The following is a 23,300-nucleotide window of genomic DNA, read 5'->3' as shown; positions in this document are numbered from 1 at the left end:
CCATCCACATAATCCTCCACTTTCTGCCTCTTCTCAGCCGCCTCCGCTCTTCTCTTCTCTATCTCCTCCTTCATCCTCCTCTTCTCCTCCTGAAGAATAAAACACACACTCATCACCTCACTGGCATGCTTCATGTAAAAACCCCACCAGCAGACTGATCTGGGATCTTCACATCCCAGAAAATGTCCTTCTTGCAATAAATGAGAATGATAATGAGACGAACAACAAAAATCAAGACTATCGTGTCTCTCTGTGGAAGCGTAATGTGAATTGGCAGCCAGCCGCATTCCACAGCAGCTGAGAAATCATAAAGAAGCCTTTTTATTTACACCATGTTTTTTTGGCACGACCCGCTAGCATCAGCACGGGGCCGTCTAATCTCTAATTAGTCCTTTTTTCATTTACTGCCTCTGTTCATTAGGAACAAGGAACATATTTGCATTACAATGCTAGGAGCGGGCCTCCACGAGGAGGGACGGGTGTGTTTCTTGCCCGCTACTGAGAGGTCCAGAGTCTGAAACTCACGTGCACTCATGTGGAACACACACTGGGTGCGATCACGCTAATGTTCATGTAAATGATGTGGAATTCATTAGAATTACAACTATTCAATACTGAGAGAGAGTATACAACAGTTATTTCACACCAAAGCCTAATATCAAATTACAGTTAAAGCTAAGCTGACAACATGATACTTTAAGCATACAAATACAGACAGCACACACAAATACTGGGTAAATTATCTTTTTTGTCAATATTTGTTTCAGTAATGAGACAAATATATAGTAGTATGCATTACCGTTCAAAAGTTTTTCCTCCCCAGAATTCTTTGATGAATAAAAAGTTTACGTTTATTTTCAAACGCCCTTAATGTTAATTTTGATTAATTTAATGCATCCTTGATGAATACAAGTATTAATTTAATTAATTCACCCCTCTCTTTTGAACTTTACTGTATATTTAACCTATTGTATATATGGTTTATATATACATTATATTTACTTATTTAAGGTTTCAGTTCTCATAGGACATCCATAAAATATTCAAGTATGGTCATCTGCGATTTCAACTTACAAACATAATTCTTAGGTATATAATCAACTTCCTAAGTCATCTCAAATTAAATTATATTAAATTGACTAAATCTTGTATATCTAATAAAAAAAAGTTGAAATTGCTTACAATATTTTAACTCATCAAAATAAATGTAAAAACATTACTTCTACACAAATGTTGCCATGACTTTTTGATCATATAATTTTTACAGCGGTGTTTACAGAAGTCAGTTTTGATGACAGGACCCTCATCAAAATTTTCGCTCGCAGAAAAGCGAATCGAGGCAAATTCCACAGCGTCAGTGAAACTGTCACCTGAACAGGAAATGAATCATTGACGTTAAAGGAACACACCTCCTCTCTGGCTTTCCTCTCGGCCTCCTCCTGCTTCCTCTGCCGCTCCTCCTCTTCCAGCACCTTCCTCCTCTCCTCCCTCTTCCTCTTCAGCTCCTCCAGCTCCACCTCGGCCTCCTGCTGTTTCTGCCTCATCCTCTCAAACTCCTCGCTCTCCATCTCATCTCTCCTCCTCTTCAGTTCCTCCAGCTTTCTCTCGGCCTCCAAGCGAGCATCCTCGCCGTCTGCCTCGTCTACTTCCGGCGCCTCAGGAGAGCGTAAGCTGCCTCGGCTGTCGCACAGACAAACAGACGCTCACTCGTACAGGTTAAGGGTCTGTCAGCACCTTTACACATCCATGTTCTTTACGTGTAAAGAAAACCCAACCTATTCACACACAGACTTAGTGAATCAGCACACCCCTGTCTAAGGTAACACAGTCTCCAGTTACAGCTGAGAACAGCCCTCAGGACACGGCAGATCAGGTGACTAGCGTCAAATACCTCATCACGCAAAGCTCTGAACGAAATATAGCTGGACACATAGAAGGTCAAAAACCATATATCATGGTATAACAACCATATATCATGGAACCATATACAACAAGGTTCCATATATCATGTGAAACGTGATTATTTTATCTGTATGTTAATTTAAGTTTTTAACGACTGATTGTTATTATGGTTATTGGTGCAAGGAAAATGCTTATGTTTGTCCCAAATAAATGTATCGATTGTTTTGCAAGAATTTATGGATACACTTATGTTCTGGTCAAATGAAACTTACACAGTTACATTTGTATGCATTTGGCAGACATTTACATTTGTATGCATTTGGCAGACGCTTTTATCCAAAGCGACTTACATTGCATTATCCTATACATTTATACATAGGTATGTGCAATCCCCTGGGATCGAACCCACGATCTTGCGTTGTTAACGCAATGCTCTTACCACTGAGCTGTAGCTTTAGCAGTTAAAGTCCTCAACATTCTATTAAATTTAACTCTCCTCATGTATTTGCATAATGATGTATTTAAAAACGAATGAGCAAATGTATCCTTATAAGTTCACAATGCTGTTGCAGATGAAATATAATATGAATAACATTGAATAAATATATTTTCGTCGGGTTAAATACTGATTATGAATCACTCAAAACCCTTTATCTAAACCTCTCTACTTAACCATCAGTCTCATACATCTGTCATTTTTGTAGTTTTTCTGAACACTTTTTATTTGTGTTTGTAGTTCTAATCGATTCCAAGTCCAATGCGCAATGGGTTGTGGGAGTGTGCATGGATCTGCACTTCGGATTCTAACCAGAAACAATCCGGGTATCTTTGGAATACTTATTTCAACATACTATGATTTGGGACACTAATTCTAATTTCAAATACTATTTAGGAGGGATAGTATATGAATTGGGACGAAGCATTACAGATCAAATGTGGAATTCTGGGAACTCTAAATTGTTTGGAAAAAGAAAGCCTGGACCATCCTAACACAATCATTAATTGTTTATAATGAGCACTGACCTGAAAGTCCTCTCAGCTTTCTTGTGTTTGAGAGGGCTGTCCTCACACACTCCTCCATTTGGCTGTTTATTCTTCCTCATCATATCTTCATCTTCCATCTGTACACACACAAGGAGAAGTGAGTGATGTGTGGATGTGACATGCATGCGCGTTAGAGAGAGACGGAGCGCTGGAAGAGTTTTGGAAGAACGAAATGCGGGTGCTGTTGGTGTATTCGCACACGCACACACACACACGCACAGACACACCATCAACTCCCAATAGACATGCAGCAAGCAGTGAACACACAGTGTGTATCCGCTGTTCATTGAGCAGATTTTAAACCTGCATTGTGAAATGCACTGATACTTGTGTGCGCTGGTGAAAACACTACACACTGTGCTCAAAAAGGGCATGGAGTGATTTAGGATTTTGGGGAAGAAATTGTATGGCTGCACTGAATTGACTTTTGCATCCAAAGCTATTAAAGACCCCATGAAATTACTTTTTAAACAGGAAGTTGAAGAGTTTGCCTTTTTTATTAATAGCCAATGGTCTACTATTTGCTATTTACTACTGGAGGCAGGTTGTATTAGGTATTGTTTTTCCATGGGCAAAATGGCAATGCCCGTTAGAACAAAATCAAATCAACAATATTCTCTATAAATAGAAATATGGTCTCCATTCAACTCAGAAAGTTCCCAACTACCCATTGCAAAAGAAGAATGGCACTCGAAGTTGGACTCAAAGTCATGAGAACATGGTGGCACATGTACGCATTTAATGATACAAATTCACTTTAAGCAAATAAAATGCATCAATGAGTCAAAACATGATCAATTATCTTCTCTAAAGAAATTTTAGCATTGCCACTTTTTGTTTCTACATCATTTTCTGAGCATCACACAACTGCTGTCGGGCAGAAACCTTGTATCACTTTTTTTTTTCATTACAATTGTTCACCCTTTATGTCTGTCTGTGGGTTTTTAAATTGAGAGATTTAACCTCGTATCTCCATTGGATCATCAACCTGCCACTTAAACCTCAACCTCATGCTGTAATCTTGAATGAAGAGCCGCACACAGTTTGGACCATCTCTGCTTGTTTGCAATACAAGGGTAAATTAAGAACTGGTTGTTTTAATAAGTATAGTGTTTTCTTTACTCAAGAAACACTACATATTTTTTAATGTATTGGAGGAGTAGAGAAGAGAGTCTAAGTCTAGTATTTCTCATGATATGAGAAGATCAACATGACATATGCCCACATAGCTACAGTAAACTTTATAGCCTGTAAGTTTATGAAAATGTAATGCACTGCCTCAGATGCGGCCGTTCTAATGACAGACAAAACACTAACGTTTTTGGAGATACAAGGTTTCTGCCTGACAGCGACGAAATTGTGTAAGCAAGTCTGCGAAATCAAGGCAGTGAAAGACTTATTCGAACACATATATGTGCTAAAGGTTAGTTTGTCACTAGCATATAGAGGCCTCAAAGTTCATGCACAGACTAAATGTCACAAACCTTTGATTTCAAGAGGTCTTTACGAATAAACTTTTCTGTTCATCTCTCACCCAAAATCTAAACCATCCATCCTTGTGCAGTCCTCAAAACACAACTAAACTCTTACCAAAGACTCGTCATTTTCTGAAATATCTGTCTCATATTTCTCAAAGTTTTCTGCCTCTCTCATTTCATCCACTCCATTCTTTGTCAATCCCTCTATCTCACTCTTTTCCTCGTGTACACCTGCAGCGAGTTCTGCGGTGCCATTTTCCACATCCGTCCCCGAAACAACTGCAGAATCATTTACGTCTTCATTTAAAATCACCTCACGTACTTCGGAAGCAGGGAGAGCATCTTGCTCATTATTGTCCTATGAATGGAACTGCAGTCACATGCTTTGTTGCATCAAATGAGACAAAAAAAAGCCATTTTGGAGAAACAACAACACTTATCATACCTCATCAGGTATTTTAGATATTTCCTCAACGGATTCCTACAGGTAAACAAAGTTAAATGCAATAAACAAACCTTAAATGCAAGTTCCTGTGATCTAACAAACCATACAAAAATAAATACACACCTGTTCTCGCATATAAGACCTCCGTGGCTTTTCCTCCACGACCACCTCCTCCCTCGGGATGACCACCTCCTCCTCCCCCTCCTCCTGTTTGTCCACCTCTGCCTCGTAGCTCGGGCCGGGCCGCAGACCAGCGCTGCTCTCTGAGGTTTGGCTGGTGTCGTCGTCCTCCTGTCTGTCCAGCGCCTCCTTCATCCTCCTCTGCCTGCGCTCCTCTCTCTTAGCCAGGCGCTCCAGCAGGGCCTGTTCCTCCTCGTCCTCTCCCGTCCCACTGGAGGTCACCACTGAGGTGGATACGCTCTCTGTCACCATAATGCTAGAGTAGTGCAAGAAGAAAATAAGGTAGAATACACACAGCAATATATAACATGCAGTATATTACTAGTGATGGAGGGATATTAGTTTTTCAATTGCAATATCTAGAGAGAAAAGTGACTGAAAAAACTGAAGTATTAGTTTTCACCAAAATATTAAGCAGCAACTGTTTTCAACATTGATAATAATAAATATTTATTGAGCAGAAAATCCACATATTAGGATGATCATGTGACAATGAAGACTGGAGTAATGATGCTAACATTATTAAAATTAGAATATATTTAAATAGAAAACAGTTATTTAAAATTAGAATATTTCACAATATTACCGTTTACTGTATTTTGATCAAGTAAGATACTTATTTAAAAAAATGGAAATCTTAGCGACTTAAAACTTTTGAACAGTAGTGCATAAAATATAAAACATAACATTTATATTTTGTATTAGCTACAACATTAATAACACTGGGGCCAAATAATCAACTAATATTTAGGCCTTACACAACATTACAACCCTAAAGAACGAAATTTGCTTTATTATTAGCAAAACCTCAAAACCTAAATTGATAGCGAGGAACTTCACTATGGTTTAAAGTGGATCTGCACTCCCTTTTGCCTTTTCTAGGGCTGCATAACCAGCGTGCACAAGGACACAGACTGCCATAATCCTGCCACTGTAGGTTAATGTAGTCTGACTGCACCACTTGGCAAACGTTTACCCTGCGTCAGCACTACTGACAATAGATGGAGCTATGTCTGGTCACACATCGAGAACAATTCTGGTCTTGTTTGACCGTCTTCTGTGTCCATTCACTGCACAAAGCCTCAGTGTCTGAACATGTCACTGCTTCCGCAATGCTGACCCGCTACAGGAAGTTATTTATTAGTGCCGCCCACTAAAGCTGCAGATTACAGACAGAGAGAAATGTGCAAGAAAACGTGAAAAAGAGATTTGGAGCTTGATTTAATAAATGCTTTGTTTATTAAAAAAAAGGACGTTTTATGAAACTTGTAAGATGTTTTAATGGTCAAATTATTTCTCATGCCATGCCCCTTTTAAGTAATTTTGCTTAAATATCTCTTGTTTTAAGAATGTTGTAGAATATGTAAAGAATATGTAGTGGAAAACACGACAAAGATTCGGATGCTGCACCCAAAATCGCATGCTGTATAGTAAGTACTACATTTGGTCTTACTTCATGGTCCGTTAAAAAAGTACACTCTATTTAGTATGAATGTGTGTAGTATGAATGAAATTTGAATGTACTACATCTGCCATGTTGTCACTGTCATGTGATCTACTGAATTAGTTGCGTCGCTTCACTGCAACTCCTCTCCTGTGGCCTCATGGGATAGTAAAGTGTCCTTCGGGTTCGCACTTCAGCATCTCAACGGAAATAATAGGTCACCCGGATACTTTTTGCCTAGGGATGGGCAACGATTAATCGCATCCAAAATAAAAGTTTGTGTCTAAATAATATATATATGTGTACTGTGTATAATTATTTTGTATATATAAATACACACATATGGCATATATATATTTAAGAACTATTTGCATGTATATAATTATACATAATTTATATTATTTATAAATATTTTATATATAAATAACACATTTTTCTTAAATATATACATGCATGTGTGTGTATTTATATATACAAAATAATTATACACAGTACAGATACATATATTATTTAAACACAAACTAAAATTTTTTATGCGATTAATCGTTGCCCATCCCTAATGAATATTCGGACATACTACTCAGCACACATACTGTTTTTCAGCAACTATATAGTATGGAAGTAGGTATTCAGACGCAGGGTGAGTAAAAAAATAATTTTTTGTAGTGATGTAGCGTGTCTGTGTTTTACCTGTGGCTGTTGTTGAGCTCCGGGGTCTCAGGTTTGTAGGCCACATCTTCACTCTCCTTACCACGCATTCTCTCCTGACGCGCTCTTCGTCTGCGCTCACGAGCGGCCTCCTCCTCATCCTCCTCATTCCGGCGAGAGGCCATCCTACACACAGAGACAGCTAGATGTTACACCAGCAAGAGACGGAAAGAGTTAGGCCTCATGTCACCTTGGCACACACAGTCACAGCTGATACTGCTCATGTTGTTGCTGTCGAGGATGAACTTTCACTGGCTGTCAGCTTTGTATGTGCGTGTGTGTGTATAAGCTTTGGCAGCTGATGAGAGGATCCTGACAGCATTCAGCCCACATGACAGCCAGGGGACTTTCGTGTATCCTAAATAAAGTTTTCACATCTCTCTGACAAGCTTTCTTCACCTCTATCTCTCTCTCTCTGGTGTCTCTTTCTGATGTTTTATTTCAAATCCTCAACCCATTCATATTTTTGTATGTACAACCCATACATTTTTACACTACCGTTTAAGTTTGGGTTTGTTAATCGTAATTTATTTCTGTAATGGCAAAGCTGAATTTTCAGCATCATTACTCCAGTCTTCAGTATCACTCATCTCTAACTCTGGGTCATGTCCCAAGACCCTTCAAGCTGGCCGTTATTAAGCCTCTCATTAAGTAGATCTAGAATGAGATCCAACTAGATCCAAATGAATGGGCAAATTACAGACCCATTTAAAATCTTCCATTTATGTCTAAAATACTAGAAAATGTTATGTCTGCTTAATTATCCTCCTTCTTGCAAAAAATATATATATTTATGAAAACTTTCATTTAGGATTCAGGCACATCATAGCACAGAAACTGTGCTCGTTAAAATTACAAATAACTTGCTTCTGAGCGAGGCTGCACCAAGTAGTAGTTTTACTTGATGCTGCGTTCGACTCTATAGAGATCGTGACATACTCTTAGGTTGATTAAAAAATGACACTGGTATTCAGGCATTAGGGTGGCTTAGATCGTACCTATCAGACCGTTACCATTTTGTTTATTTAAAGAGGGAATTATCCAAGTTAACGTCAGTAAATTATGGAGTGCCGCAAGGGTCTGTTTTAGGCCCTCTGCTATTTTCAATACACATGCTGCCCCCTTGGTAATATTATTAGAAAACATGGAATTAGTTTCCATTATTATGCTGATGATACTCAGTTATTTATTTCATCACGTCCAGAGGAAATTTCAAAATTATCCAAGTTGACAGGGCGTGTTAAAGATGTAAAATATTGGATGGCATTTATTCTATTAAATTCAGCTAAGACTGAGGTATTACTTATTGGACCAAAAACCTGTACACAGAATCTCTTAGAATACAGTTTCATCCAGAAGGATGTACTGTAACTTCATCCTCTACAGTTAAGGAACAAAAAAACAATTCAAAAACAATATTTCATATGTTACAAAAACAGCCTTCTTCCACCTCAGAAACATCGCTAATCTACGGAACATGTTATCTGTTTCTGATTTTTCATGCATAAATGCCATTTCATTCATTCATGACCTCTACACTGAATTATTGTAATGCATGACTAGCTGTTTGTCCTGCATCCTCAATAAACAAGCTACAGTTAGTCCAAAATCCAGCTCTAGAGTTCTTACTAGGTCAAGTAAATATGGTCAAATATATCACACCAATTGTATCATCTCTACACTGGTTACCTATTAAGCTCCTGTGTATTTAACTGATCTTCTATCGCCCTACAATCCATCACGCTCTTTAAGGTCATGAAAGTCTGGAATTTTGGTAGTATGTATAGGATATCTAAGTCCACTAAAGGAGGAAGAGAGCCACATTTGGCTCCTAAACTCTGGAACAGCCTTCCTGATAAAGTTCGGGGCTCAGACACAGTCTCCCATTTTAAGATTAAAGACCGAGCATTCACATAGACTAATGCATCTCATAACCTTGCACTCCAGTTCTATCAGATCAAATGTGCATGACTATCTATTGTTTGAAATGTTATGAACAGAAGCTATGCTAATTACTTTCCATTTTCATTCTATTTCTGTTTGAGTCATATTTCACAATAAAATCAGTTGTCATAAAAATGTCAAAAAATCTTAATGGTTGTAAAAAAGGCATTTGCTTTAAATCTTTGGAGAGAAAAAGTCATAATCTTGACAAAAAAAAGCCCTTCCTCAGTTTGTGCAGTGATTAGGAATGTGTTCAGGACTGAACGTGGTGCTCTGTTAACGCCCATGGAAAACCTTGGGGAGAGTGAAATCATATAGAGAGCTGGATTCTTGCTGATTCTGTTGTTCTTTCTTTCCATCTTTCTTGTTCTTGTCTTCTCTCCCTTTGTCGTTATGTTCACAAACCAATCATACGAGACAAACTCAACTGTGTTTACTGAAGTATTTGTTCTGTAAGGGACCATATGAAATATCTTTCTCTGAGGTTAACTTATAACATTATTCAACAGCATTTTTTATGATAATTTTCCAAAAAACATATCCAATGCCATTGTATGAATGTAATTAAAAGTGTTTTGCTTCTTTCTGACATGGGAAATCCTAGGATTTCTGGATGAATTGAGAAACGTTTTGGACCATATTGAAAGTCCTGCAAGTTTACCATATAATTTTACACTACATCAAAGTATTATTTTAACAGATCAATAAAAAATAAAAAATCTCTCAATATGAAAATGAATAAAATCCAGAGGGAGTTTTCCAAACAACACATAATGCCCTAAAATCCGCTTTAACATTCCAGCCCATCGAGTCCGGACTCTTAGATGAGTTTCTGATCCGATATCCCTCCGGGGAACACCGCCCATCTTCCCTGTTCCATAACCACAAAAATAAATCAGAAATAAAACACGCTGACTGCCTGCTGCAATAACATTCAGGAGGATCTCAGCATTTTTTAGCAGTATAGGAGTTTTGGAGGCATTGCTTTTGTACCTGTAGTGATATGGGATGTAAACCAAGACATCAGCCGAACATGATTTCCATATGGAACACATCTTTCAGCCGTGTAGCATTAATTATTTTATAGTGCGCGTAGTGAGAGCTACGCGGTGAGCAGCATGTTTTATGGGATTCATAAACTCTATAAAGGAAGCAAGGGTTACTGTGTGGGAAATTAAATTGATATGCAGCTAATGTTGCAGCTAATTTGCTCTCATAATAGCACAAATAACAACATGCAGAGCAGATCCAGGCCGGAACAGCTGAAGAATCAAGGCGGGAATTATTTTCTTGTGGTCCAAACATCTCAGAAATGTCAATGAAAACATCACACACAGGGCAAAGGCTCTCGAGAGCTATCACAGACAAAAGGGTTGGGAGAGAGACATTTTTGGACCCTGCCAAATCCCTGTTCTATTCCCACGCTTTTCCTCTACTTACTGACCCCACCACTCATCTCCAATGCCACAGATCCGTCCATTCCTTATTTGACCACAGCACAGGATCACCTGCTCTCATTTCTGCCCCATAACCTCATAGCTTTTAGTAACAGCATCCCTTGAACACATGTATACCCTCAAGCGAGCTTTTCTTTAACCAGCCAGAGAGAAAGAGAGAGAGAGAGAGAGAGTGTGTTTGGAACGGGCCATTCGTTGAGGATGGGTGTTATTTCCTCAGCTCTTCCTGGCCTCTCATGGGAACAGCACAGATGTGTGGTGCCAAGATGGCTGTAGATCCATAGAGAAAACTACATACAAGCATACAAGAATATGAAGTTTAAAAGAACAGCATTTATTTTAAATAGAAATCTTTTGTAACATTATTCATGTCTTTACTGTTACAAAAATACAACTTTTAAAAGTATATGGGTGTATATGAGGCGTTAATAATTATTATTAATGTTTATGTTTGTTGCATAAATTTACATTGTATGCACATTCTGTCCAGCATGTTTAATACATAAAAAAATATAGAAAATAAAAAGAATTATGGATGGAAACTCCATGCAAGATGTGCATAACATTTCTAAAAATGCACATAAAAGGCTTCACTCTAAGACAATTTCGTAAAAATAGGGACCAGTGTATACTGTGGAATTTTCCGTATTGATTTTTTACTAGTGTTTTATCTGTATTTTGAATTACGCAGTGCATTGTGTTTTGTTTTAGGGTTAAAGGACATGTCAAGTGTAAACTTAATGGATAATCTCCTGGCAGATAATTACTTATTTATTACAATAAATAACTTTGTTTTTCTATGGGTTTTTGGAGGTGGATATTTTTTTTACATTTGTGCATAAACTACAATCTAAACGCATCTAATAAAATTCTTAGAAGTAGTAGTAGAAGTGTGACTGTGACTCAAGTCATGTGACTGAATATACTCAAATGACGGGCTACTATTACCTTCCAAAACTGCCTGACACACTTGAACCGATCAGTCAAACATAAAGTCCATCAGAGCGCTTTGTTGCAATAATTAATCACACATAATAAAAGAGCCGCAATGGCTTCCCCAGTGACTTTCAACTTCCATTTTCCTTTGTAATGCAATTTCTCCAGAAATGACGAATTTGTTCTTTTAAACAATGCAGCTGGAAATGCTGCTTCAGTCACAAATGGCTTTTCGTGATATTCAGATTTTTTTCCCCATTAATTAAATTCTTAGCTTGGATGGAAACATAGCTTCCATCCATCCAAATATTCTGCAGTTGATACTAAAATAGAAACCGTGGACTGGACAGAAATGGTAGGTTTTGGTAATCATTAGTCAGAACATTCCGTCAGCATGGCGAGTGGGGACACGGAGCCAGCAGTCAAAACATTCCTGTGTGTGTATGCGGAGTATCAATGACCCGACTCGGAGCTGGAACACATCAACCTGTCCCGGGAAAGGCCACTGCAGTCACACAGGAGTGTGTGTGCGTGTGTAACTGTGGTTGTGTATACATGGTGCTTTAAAAACAGCATGAACCCTTTGACCCTTCAACAGTGCCAGTCATGTCAGAAGCGTCTCTGACCAGCTATTTCTCTAAATGCATAGCAGACCTGATCTATGATCTAGTTGTTATAGTCTCACAGAGCCAGATGTTTGACTATCAGCATAAAGTCTCATTCACTTTGCAGCTTATTCTGGCCATGAACCGCCCACTTAAACAGGAAGGGCCCGTCTGACCTTCATGTAAAACGACTAACCACATTTCATTCTTTATGGATGAAGTTTTGGGGTAGATAAATTGGAAATGGAGGATACCACAATAGACGAGGCTTCAGCAAAAAAGCAGTTAATTCAAATAGTGGGTCAGCAGCCTCTGCAAAGCAAACACAAATAAGCCAACATTTGCGGTGTGCTGAATTTATGTCCATTCAAAAGAGCAATTATAGCACTTAGCACAACAAATAGTTAAGGATCTAGTTGAGTTGCTACTTTTAATGATGATTCAAAGTTTCACTGTAATGAACCTTGCAAACTTTTCAAAATCCAGCAACTCTTTGTTCCTTAAAAACCCATTTTTTGCAGTTACTTTTAACTCTTCCGCCGTCAGCGGTGAGAAAGCAGAGAAATCACGTTTTTGTCCAAGACTACATTCGATCGGTGATCAAAACATAGATGGAGTGCATTGAGTCCATCCTTCAAAGCTTCACAGTCCTATACCTCTTCCTGGGTCAACATTTCATTCAGTAACGTTAGGCAGTTTTGATTAATATGCTGTTGAATGTTTGATGTTCGCATTATTTTACATGTGCGTAAGCAATGCTTCAATCGCTTGTTTCTGCTTATTCTTCACATGTTTCGATCCGGAGATTATGTACTCTTTCGGAAGATGTGTATTAGCGACCCCTACCGTATAACAGTGAAAATGTGGATTGCTGGAAAATTCTGTCAATGGCGGGGAAAGATTTAAACACGTTTCCTAACAAACTGACCAAAGCCTCTACATCTTGACTCCTAAGATCAGATTGGAGTTTGTGATATTGAGAAATGCATTTAGATCTCTATGCAATCAGCATCAGACAGTTTTGTCTATGGGAACGCTGTAATTGCATCATATCTAATGTGAAAGCGAAGCACATTTTAGAGTTAAAAGTAATGCATACAGTAAAGACAAAAGACAGAACGCACAGCCTCCTTCTCTCACACACTTTTCCTCTGCTGTCATTTTCAGCAGTTGAAACACTGGCACGTCTTCCAGCAGAAAAAGACTGGCGCACATCAAGCCATCATCGCCTGATGGAAAAGCAGCTGGACTCGGATGCCAAGCTGCTCCGATATGCGTTATCGGACTTTCTCTGTTTTTTCCGCATCATCGGCGAGCCAACATCTGTCTGCCCGCTGTCCCTCTGCTTGCACTGAGGACCGTCTGGAGACGGAGCGCATCCCAAATCACTGCCAGTAAACACTTCTAATGTAGAAACATTTGGCAAAGCGACAGCGCTTATCATATGTACATCGGAAACTGACTTTTGTGTTCGACGTGCATAGTGATGATGGACGAAATGGACGGGGCCCCGCAGGACGACACATGGTTTTGACTAGTTCAATTACCGCCAAAGAGTAAATATTGATTGTTACAGCATCTTTGCATAATGAAAGTAATTTAATAGAGCGTTTTAATCTTTTATCACTAACTCGAGCAGGCGAAGAGGAGCGGGCCAAATTCTCCACAAGAACATAAACACAAGATCACATTGTGTCGCAGAGCTGAACGGGTTGCATTTGTAACTTTCTGCCAAATGCGATACTTGGCATAGGAAACCCAATTCCACCCTTTCAGAGGTTATATAGGCAAAAAAAAAAGTGTTTTATGCTATGCTGTAAAATATAATGGTCTCTAATCTGTGCGTCATCGGCTTTACGCTTCCGCCCTACGATTAGGTAAAAAAAGTCCCATATATCTTAAATCATGAAAAAGAAAAGCATTCCTGCTTCATGGTAACACGGTTGGAGGAAACAGGAAAGCCGTTGCAGACGGGAAGCTGACACTCGAAACTAACTGTACACCAAGTTACTCTAGTCTAACATCCTAGCCTATGATAATAGAAAATTGCTGAAAGATATTGATTTAGAGCTGATTCATGCAATCCTATGCTTTCCTGGTATGATAATAAGCTTGATTTGCATTATTAGTCATTACCCATAACTCTTTTTTGACAGGGGCATAAATGTTCAAGAAACAGCTGTTGTCTGTGTTTGCAGAAATGCACAGTGCTCAGAGATAATCTAGCCTGATGCAAAATGGCTATTTGGGTCAGTGCCTCCAGTTTTTACGGGAACGTCACTTTGCCTTAAATGGCCAAGCGGCTCGCAAAAGTGCCAGTCCGTTGATGTTTAATATGTGTTACGTTAACACCAGATTTCTGCTTTAATAGCAGACTCCATCATCACAGAAAAAGAAAAGGGAGCTGATAGCGCAATCTTTGGGCCACAAAAGCATTAAAACAGTGATTACTTACAAATTGTGATTACAAACCCCACAATGAGAAGAATGATTAAGAGTTAGGAATGCAGGAAATACATGCAGGAGCATACATTTATGAATCTTACACTATTGTAAATGTGATAATATTTGAATGCACAAAAATAAACTATAAGAGCCATGGCTGAATTTGGCATTTGCGGGTCTCGCCACAATAATAACCAATAGTTAGTGATCCAGAGTGTTAGTGAGTCTGAACAACTGAAGATTCAAAAATAACAAAAAAAAAAAGCATCATAAAAGTACCATTGAAGTAGTCCATATGACTCCATTTGATAACTTCCATTTGATAACTGAAAATCTTCCCTTTCACCACCGTCCTCATATTGCATTCAAACTTCAGTATATTAAAATTAATTTGATGTGATCAATGCCAGCACTGACACTGGCATAATATATCTCCATGCAGCAATATCTGAATATTTAAGAGCTGCAGCAGATGCAAAGATAAACCACAAACTACAACTTTGTTGTCTCTTTCTCACATAAAGTTATTGTATGGCCTTAGAAAAGAAAAGAAACATACTATGAATTGGAATATAGTTTGAATAGATGTATTGCTGTTCAATATAGCATCCCCTGGTCACTAGCTGTGTTACCATCCACCTATTTTAAGTAAAATTTTGGGATATCATATTACAAAAAAAAAATGCTGGATGGAAACACCAAGATAAATTGTACAAATGTGCATTAAACAAATGCTTGCGCTCAAATAAGACGGATATTCTTTTTAATCCAATAAGATGACATGTGCATAAACTATGATGAAAACACATTTACAGAATAAATTTCATTGTACAGCATATCTCAATGTTGATCATTCTGAAATACCAGAGCCAAAGTCTGTCATCAAAATGGTTGGGTATAATTACCTCCCAGAACTCTCACGCAATTGCATTCCAAAACACCAGGTATCCAAACGCAGGATAACATGACCGTTTCATTTGTTCAGTCATTTATGATCTATGAAAAAAGACCCAGAGTAGCTTTCCCAATTGCAGTAACTTCCATTTCTATTACAGATATTTTGCACTAATTTCCCAGGAAGTGACGATTTGGTCACTTCGTCATTTCTCTTGAACTCATGGGATGGAAACTGTGCTTTATTCACAAATGTTTTATGCAATATTTCAATTTTACACATGAGTTACATTATGGATGGGAACATAGCTACTGTTTGCTTTCAGTATATGAAAAAGAGCATCAACATTCTTGGTATTTTGTGTTCCACAGATATAAGAGAATCAAATAGGAACAGCTTGAGGGTTAGTGAATGATGACAGAACTTACATTTTTGGGCTAACTATCCTAACAATTCTTTAATAATATCTAATAGCTTTCAATAAATCACCCCAAAAAGACCCTGGAACAGAAAACTCATTAAAAAGCATTTTTAAATCTTGCACGAATGCACAAAGACTCTTTTGGCCACAGAGCAGTCACACAGTTTGCAAGCTGTCATGTTTTAGCAAGGTGAACAATCTTTACAAGCAGTGGCTGTGCAATCAATCTGATGATCTCAACCCCATTAACAGCCCTCGGTTTACGGTGCAAAGCGAGCATTAATGACGCCCACGTTACCTCTCGGCTTCCAACCGCATCTCCTCCCGTTTCTGTCTCCTGAGCTCCCTGCGCCGTTCGAAATCGTCATCCATGCTTCAATCCTGAGAGTATGACCCTGCAAAACAACAGAACATGTGTGTCTTTTTAGTCTCACGCATGAACCTTACATAAACTCACAGAATCCTCTGCGTTACTGAATTTGGTTGAGTACGTCTGGGTTCCACAGCTGCTGTGAGTATTTGGTTAACCTTTTCACAAAAATCACGCATTCCCATATGCAAGACATTTACAGTCGATCTTTTCTCAGCCCGACATCAAACAGATCACAAGTTTGTTTTCATAATACCACTTAAAATGGAAATTGTGGGAGAGAGAGAGAGAGAGAGAGAGAGAGAGAGAGAGAGAGAGAGAGAGAGAGAGAGAGAGACAGGGAGAGAGAGAATGAAGAAAAAAAGAGAGAGAATGGGTGAGGAAAAGATGTTAGCACAGGATGTCCACTCAGTCAAGCAGAAAGACTCTGACTGAATATACTGCAGGGTACATAGTGGAGGAACCCAGGCCACCCAGGAGATATAGAGCTGCTGTCATTAATCTCAGCACTGTGACGCTTCAGACCGCCCTACCTTCACTTTAGTGATGATGACCTCCGGAACATTTTAGCTTTCAAAACATAGCAGAAATTCACTCTCTCTCGTCTCGATAACACTCCAACTCAAAGAGTATTTCAGGCTCTTTCTCTCTCGCTGCAGCTGGGCCAAAGCCGGCCTCTTCCTTTCCCATTTTTTTCACCCTCCCTACTTTCCTCCATTTTTCTCCCTCCCATTATAGTGCAAACTCACAATCACGGCCGACGGGTCTGCCTCCTCCCTCTCTCCCCCTTTTCCTTTCTCTCTCTCTCTCTCTCCCATTCCGACACTGTCCCTCTCTCGCTCTTTTTTCCCTTCCCGACTCCCAATTATTGCCCATTCCATTCCTTTCCTTTTTTTTTTCTCATTCCCTCCCTCTCTTTTGTGATCACGGCACTGTTGCTGGTTAGCTGGGATTCGCTTGCGGAAAGCATGTTTAAAAATGAAAACACTTTTTGCTTGACATTGTAGATTAAAAAAAAAAAGTTATTAGCTAATAAAAAATAGCTAACTACATTGAAGCTATATAAAGGGGCAATATTTTTTCAAGCTATCATAGGAAATAACTGAAAAGTGGAAAATAACTGGAAATAAGTTAATTGGTTTTTTTTTTTATTGCACTAAAGCTGTAACCGAAAAAAAAAAAAATTAAAATTAAAAAAAAAAATGCAGACAGGATTGATTGATTAAATTGGTATTGAATATTGTTACAATATTGATTCTATGGAATTTGATATTTTCAATCTCACCAAATATCACTTAGGATGACAGCATCAAACTGGAATTTGTAAATAGCGTAAATAGCATAAAATATCACTGCGTTTTTTTTTTACATGAACGACCCAAAATTTTTTTAACTTGAGTTACAGCCTGTTTGATTATTGCCTCAGCTTGCTTGGTTGTACTGAGACCACTTTGTTTTTTGTTTTTTTTTTAGCATTTTTCTAATGAGAAATGTGGCTGGTTGTTGGAAAGTCAACACTTTTTAGCATAGCTTAACTGTCCTGCTACTCAAAAGTTAGCAACATCACTTTTTGTTACTGCTGGACACAAATACACACAAACACAAAGTGTGCAAGAAAAGAGAGAGAAAGAGATTCTTAGACACAAGAGAACAGGAAACACTTCTCCTCCTAAACCCCTCCTCCATATTCACATAATGCTGAGAGAGAGAGAGAGAGAGAGAGAGAGAGAGAGAGAGAGAGAGAGAGAGAGAGAGAGAGAGAGAGAATGGAAAAAACAAAAACAACAGCGGGAGAGGGAAAGCAAGGAATGTGAGTGAGAAGTGGAGAGCAAGAGATCGAGCCGATGTTCCTTATCAGGCAGAACCGCGGTGCCCGCATTCGCGAACCGCAGGAATGCGGTCTATCTTTAGCTGGATCTTCTGTTTGCAGGAGCATGGCTGCTCTTCATATCTGAGCCCTTGAGCAAACAGCACTGACTCAGCTCAATAAAACTGTCACAACTGTGTACGATCAACTCAAATTGAATCACGCTCTCGCAGCGATGATGACTACACATGCTGACCTCACATACTAAATTTATGATTGAAATTCAGTTTGTGTTTGTGTTTTGGTGGCGTGGTGTGTACTAGCGCCGTGCACAACTGACAATAAGGCCCTGTCTTCGGAGAAAGAATGTAGAAACGGATTTGCCTCTTCCTTTCAAGGACCACCCGTGTGCGGCTACAGCTAGCGTACAAGCCTTCTAGGCGTCCCTAGATTCATGTCGTTGCACTTTTTCCCTCTTGAATGTTTCATAACGGGGGTCTGGCTTCCCCCAACAAGCAGGGAGACGCCTCCTGTCTAGAGAGCACGCGTTGTAATGGCTGTAATAACACATTCACCTGGTAAATTACTATGTTCCTCATAAGTGCGGTGCTTAACCCTTCATCAAAGCTCATCACAGCAATGACCCATGGGAATGCAGCCTTAGAGCCTCCGTCTGTGATGTTATAGGTCGCGAACGTACACACGGATGCCTGTGCCAAACCACACGGACGAAGCAGCTTTGGCTCTCTTTAAACTCTGTGGGGAAAAGTGAGCAACTAATGAAGATAACTAAAAACGATGGCAGACGGAAAACTGTCCTTACTGTACTTTAAATGGTTTTGCTAAAATGGCTTTTGAAATCATGTCAACATGAAACATTTGCAAATGATTTTACTTTCGCATTTCTGAATAAATTATTTTATAACATTTTGATTTTTTTCTATTTTCTATTTGAAATAACGTGCACTGATGAATCATTAATGCTTCAAGTAATGTACTCTAGGAGAATTTCACGGTTTGAAATGTAATCCACCTCTGACCGCAAGCAATTCCTCGTACCCGCTTTTGCAGTAAAAAATAATTACAAACTCATTAATGTCAACACACTTAGCCTTAACAATCTACCATTAGTTGGATGCTCGTAGTTCGCAGAGATAAATGTTGAGGTAAAGACTGTTCTTTATAACCAGAGCCAAAGCTGATGTGATCCACAACCCCACTGCCAAAAGGATTAAATAACTAAATGTTTGGATCTACCACCCACCGTCTCTTGGACCTCAGCCACTCTGGACAACTTGAGAGAGACTAAATTTACGGCTCAAGAAGAGAGCGGAGCGTTGCCAACATAAACCATCACCCTTATTTGCATGTCTGTCAATATAGGTCCATTAACATCGACTGGTTTCGCTATCAGAGTTTATGCTAACACACTCTCCGCGGCCGCAGCGGGAGTCTGGCGTAGGAGGAGGATTCAGACCGTCTTCTCTGGCCAAGATTTTAACAAATGGAGGAGCTGCGCAGACATGTTGCATTAAAAAGCGTTTTGCTGTAATGTGGTGTATATTTCACCATGAAACAATGTGGTATTAAGCACCAGATAAAATGGCCTTTTTCCTACAGGAAGAGGTATAAAGTAAATCTATGTGTAACCATCAAAATGTCATGACGTGCACTTATATTGACTGCACTATTAGTTCATAAAAGGAAGATGTTTAAACTGTGCAGCCAAAGTAAACAAACAAATGGGACAATTCCAAATTCGCATTAAGGTCAACATGAAATGGCTTTCGCAGCACATTCTTTAAAATTATGTAATTGTAGAAAATAAAAAGTAGTTAAGGTTATTGGATTTTGATGTGAGATTGTAAAGAAACACATTTTCTGTGAAACAACATGCAGTAACACATAATAAAGTAAATTTGGATTTCATGCTGCCTTTAAGAACATTTAAGAATGGGTTACGTCAACATTTGTTGACATGATAAAAACAAATTTATCATCAGAAAATGTTAAAAAGTGGGACGTTTGTGAGGTTGTGCGAGAGGGTGAACTGTAGCCAGGTGCAGGAAGGTATCCCAGAAATCTGCAGCGTCAGCAGCCTATCAGAGGTACACACACCTCACTCACCTGACGCCTCATTAAAATACACTGCAGGTATGCCAGCTATGTGTTGTGCAGCCTGCTTTTCCATCTGGATTCACTGACAGTTGCTCAACAATGTCTTTATTTCTTCTTAAAATATATTCTCATACAGTACTTTATCATGTAGTATTCAATGCTGCTAATGTATTAATCAGTTTAATCCTCAATATTCCTTCTTACCCTTAAAGATCAAACAAATACACATAGTTCTAAATTCAAAAATCCCAGTCACTGAGCGGATAAGAACAAACCAAGAGACAGGAGATAACAGGAGAGAGAATCTAATTCTCATGGCATATTTTGAGAGCGCTGTTCACTCAACAAGCTGCAGAGAAATAAAGAGATCAAAGAGGGTGATCTGGGAATGCAGGTCTCTGTGAAATGAAACTGAGCTAGGAGAATGAAATCTATACCGCTGTGCAGTCAATACACCTCTGTCTGTCTGTCTGTCTGTCTGTCTGTCTGTCTGTCTGTCTGTCTGTCTGTCTGCGTCAGTGATGACAAACCTACAGACCTACGGCAGAATTATGGTTGTGTGTGCTTGCCGAGATGCGCAGGAAATTGAGAGCACCAATAAAAGTGACTGGAGGCCAGCCGAAGTTGTCCCATAAAGCCGGCTGAATGATTGGCCGGCACACGACCGCAGATCTCAGGACCGTGTCAGGACAGTAATGGCAGGGCTCCAGCACCAGGTCTGGTTCATGTACAATATACCAACAGCTCTATGTGACGGGCCAACAATCCCCATTAACACAGTTGTGTTTATGTGCTGAAGGTCAGACAACCTGCTGTGCTTCAGAGGTTTTAGAGGGAAGAATTATGGTTTGGTGCAGTTTGCCAATTTTTTTGTCTTCAAGTCACTAACAACAACAAAAAAAAAATCTTATTTTTGACTATTATATTGGATATAATTTAGCATTATCATTAATATTATTAAAGTTGACACCTGAGTTTGTTTGTCTTTAAGTTTTGACAGATCAAGGGAAATAATACTTTCTCTGATAGAGACCAAATGGGGAATTACTTATAAATAAAATCCATGATAACAGGCAGACATAAGCAAGTCAAAACTAAAGATTGTGGGGGTCTTAAAAGTACATATAATTGTTTTAATATACTGTATGTTCAACAGCATTTTCAAACAACATTTAACCACAAGATGTAGATTAGAAGTTAGTCAGAATACATAGTTATACTGGGCTATAAATATATGCTTAAGTCTTAGCTAGTAGCAGATTTTCGTTAGTATCAGTACACAACAAATCTTTGTACTAGGTTAACTTCAACAGATTGTAAACTGGAATTATACAGAGATGTCTTTAAAAACATCAACCCCCTTCAAAACCACTGTATAATTTGTGCACTGGTGGTATTGTAACCAAAGCAGAGCAATTGTACTCTTTTTATGGTGATTTCAAGTATGAAATATCACCCACAAGCAAATAAACCAAAAGAAAAATGTAAATTGGTAAATTGGATAAAAATCTAGAGCCTGCGATTCTGGAACCTGGTAAATAATATATTGTCGTTCGTAATGACACCAGCCCTGCAATGTCGAGACATCCCTAGCTGTGAGTCTATGAGTTGGTAATACCATTTTATGCACAAATGCTGGTTTGATTACATTGGCAATGTTTGGCTTATTGAAGGTCGATTTCACGTAACCAAAAACTCAGCTTGGACTCTCTGATGCATCAACACATTTATGGCTCTAGGGCCTTAGAGAAGAAACAGAAGGAATGAGAGATTAAGTAAGAAAAGACATGGAGAGAGACATAGACAGAGCGAGAAAAAGTGCAGGATGTGCCACTATAAATCCAGTAGATATTTTGGCAGGAAGAGCAGCAACTGCTTTTCATGGCTGTCACTGGGAAAAGAAGAAGCTCTGAAAAGTATAAGAGAAATGAGGAGAGAGAAGAAAATTTGGTTGGTACGCAACCTACCTAACCTAAGTTTGGAGACATCTGACTGAATTTGTTGCTCATGATGAACCTCACACGGGTAGAATATTTCAATGGCATGGGTAGCCAAAAGATTTTGCTTTTTCATCCGCTGCATGCAAATGGTGAAATGCATGAACTATATCTATATATACACCTTCATTTGAAGTTGCTTTGGATAAAGCATCTGCCAAATAAATTGAAATGCAATAAAGATAAATGTACAGTCAGTCAGTCATTATAGCAACATAAACCCTTTTAGGATGATACCAGACACCTTGGCTTTGTGTCGGGATTCTGATAACCACATCAAGGTTTATTTTGTGATAATGACTCGCTGACTGTACATTAGCCCTTAGGTTTTTTAAATGGGAGGGAGGGGATCAAAAATTCAAGCAAGGGCAAAAATAGGCCTCAGTCATTGAATTTCCACTTGAGGTTGGAAAAGGAGATTCCTGCATTCCCAGACAATGGATCGCATTCCCCGACACGTCTGCATGTCCCCTGAATCACTCTCAACCAGTTGGTCTACAGTTACCTGCGCAAACACCAAATATGTCTTAAAGCGCTCAATTACCCACAATGCCATGCAATTACAGGCTCTGGGATACAGTGTAAATGTCAATAGCTGTCATAAAAAAAACATTATAAATATCTTACTCTTTGATGTATGACCTGAAATGTTTTGGGGAAAATATACCAGCTGGGTATGCACCATATTCACAAATATAAGTCAATTCCCCTTTTAAAATTCCCTTAATAATATATATATATTTATTTTTTTAACATTATAGAAATAGTTTGTTTTTACAATTCATATTGTTTCAAATAAATTCTCAATTCTATAAAATGGGTATTATAAATAAATAGTTTTTTTTTCCCATTAAAATATTATTTTTTAATATACATTTGACCTATTATTATTTGTTATTAAAAGACCTACGTAAAATAATTTGGTTTGCTACACTAAAAATCAATCACCCTAAATGTTCACTTTTTCTTTCCAACACAAAGAAAGGAACAAGAGAAATGTGAGGCACATGTGTTTAAGATGTCGGAAAAATGTTTTGTTTCCGCTTTTGAATGGGCAATTTTCATAGGCATTAACTCATTAAACCCAGGGCCATTTATTTCCGC

At 38.7% G+C, this 23,300-nt stretch overlaps 1 protein-coding gene across 12 annotated transcripts in view; it reads right to left on the bottom strand.

The window, feature by feature from the left end:
* Nucleotides 1–23,300, bottom strand: part of cald1a (caldesmon 1a) — a 48,760-nt gene that overhangs the window by 10,819 nt on the left and 14,641 nt on the right. For 4 of the 12 annotated variants that reach the window (XR_013799138.1, XR_013799139.1, XR_013799140.1 and 1 more), the window contains exons 2-9: nt 16,203–16,299; nt 7,184–7,327; nt 4,993–5,305; nt 4,870–4,905; nt 4,537–4,782; nt 2,926–3,023; nt 1,410–1,680; nt 1–89 (exon numbers count right to left, since the gene is read on the bottom strand). The exon at nt 1–89 is cut by the window's left edge and continues 52 nt beyond it. Coding sequence is in view for 3 of the 12 variants with exons in the window: in XM_079624255.1 (XP_079480381.1) it covers nt 1–89; nt 1,410–1,680; nt 2,926–3,023; nt 4,537–4,782; nt 4,870–4,905; nt 4,993–5,305; nt 7,184–7,327; nt 16,203–16,276 (1,271 nt within the window). In the remaining 9 variants the exon portion in view is untranslated. Of the gene's footprint in view, nt 90–1,409; nt 1,681–2,925; nt 3,024–4,536; nt 4,783–4,869; nt 4,906–4,992; nt 5,306–7,183; nt 7,328–16,202; nt 16,300–16,807; nt 16,936–23,300 lie in introns of those variants that run through there. The other 8 variants (XR_013799137.1, XR_013799143.1, XM_079624256.1 and 5 more) reach the window with 5 other exon arrangements.

Source organism: Phoxinus phoxinus, assembly GCF_949152265.1.
Source record: "Phoxinus phoxinus genome assembly, chromosome: 9".
Classification (NCBI taxonomy): Eukaryota; Metazoa; Chordata; class Actinopteri; order Cypriniformes; family Leuciscidae; genus Phoxinus; species Phoxinus phoxinus.
Note: the sequence above shows the minus strand (reverse complement) of the source record. Positions and strands in the feature narration are given on the sequence as shown.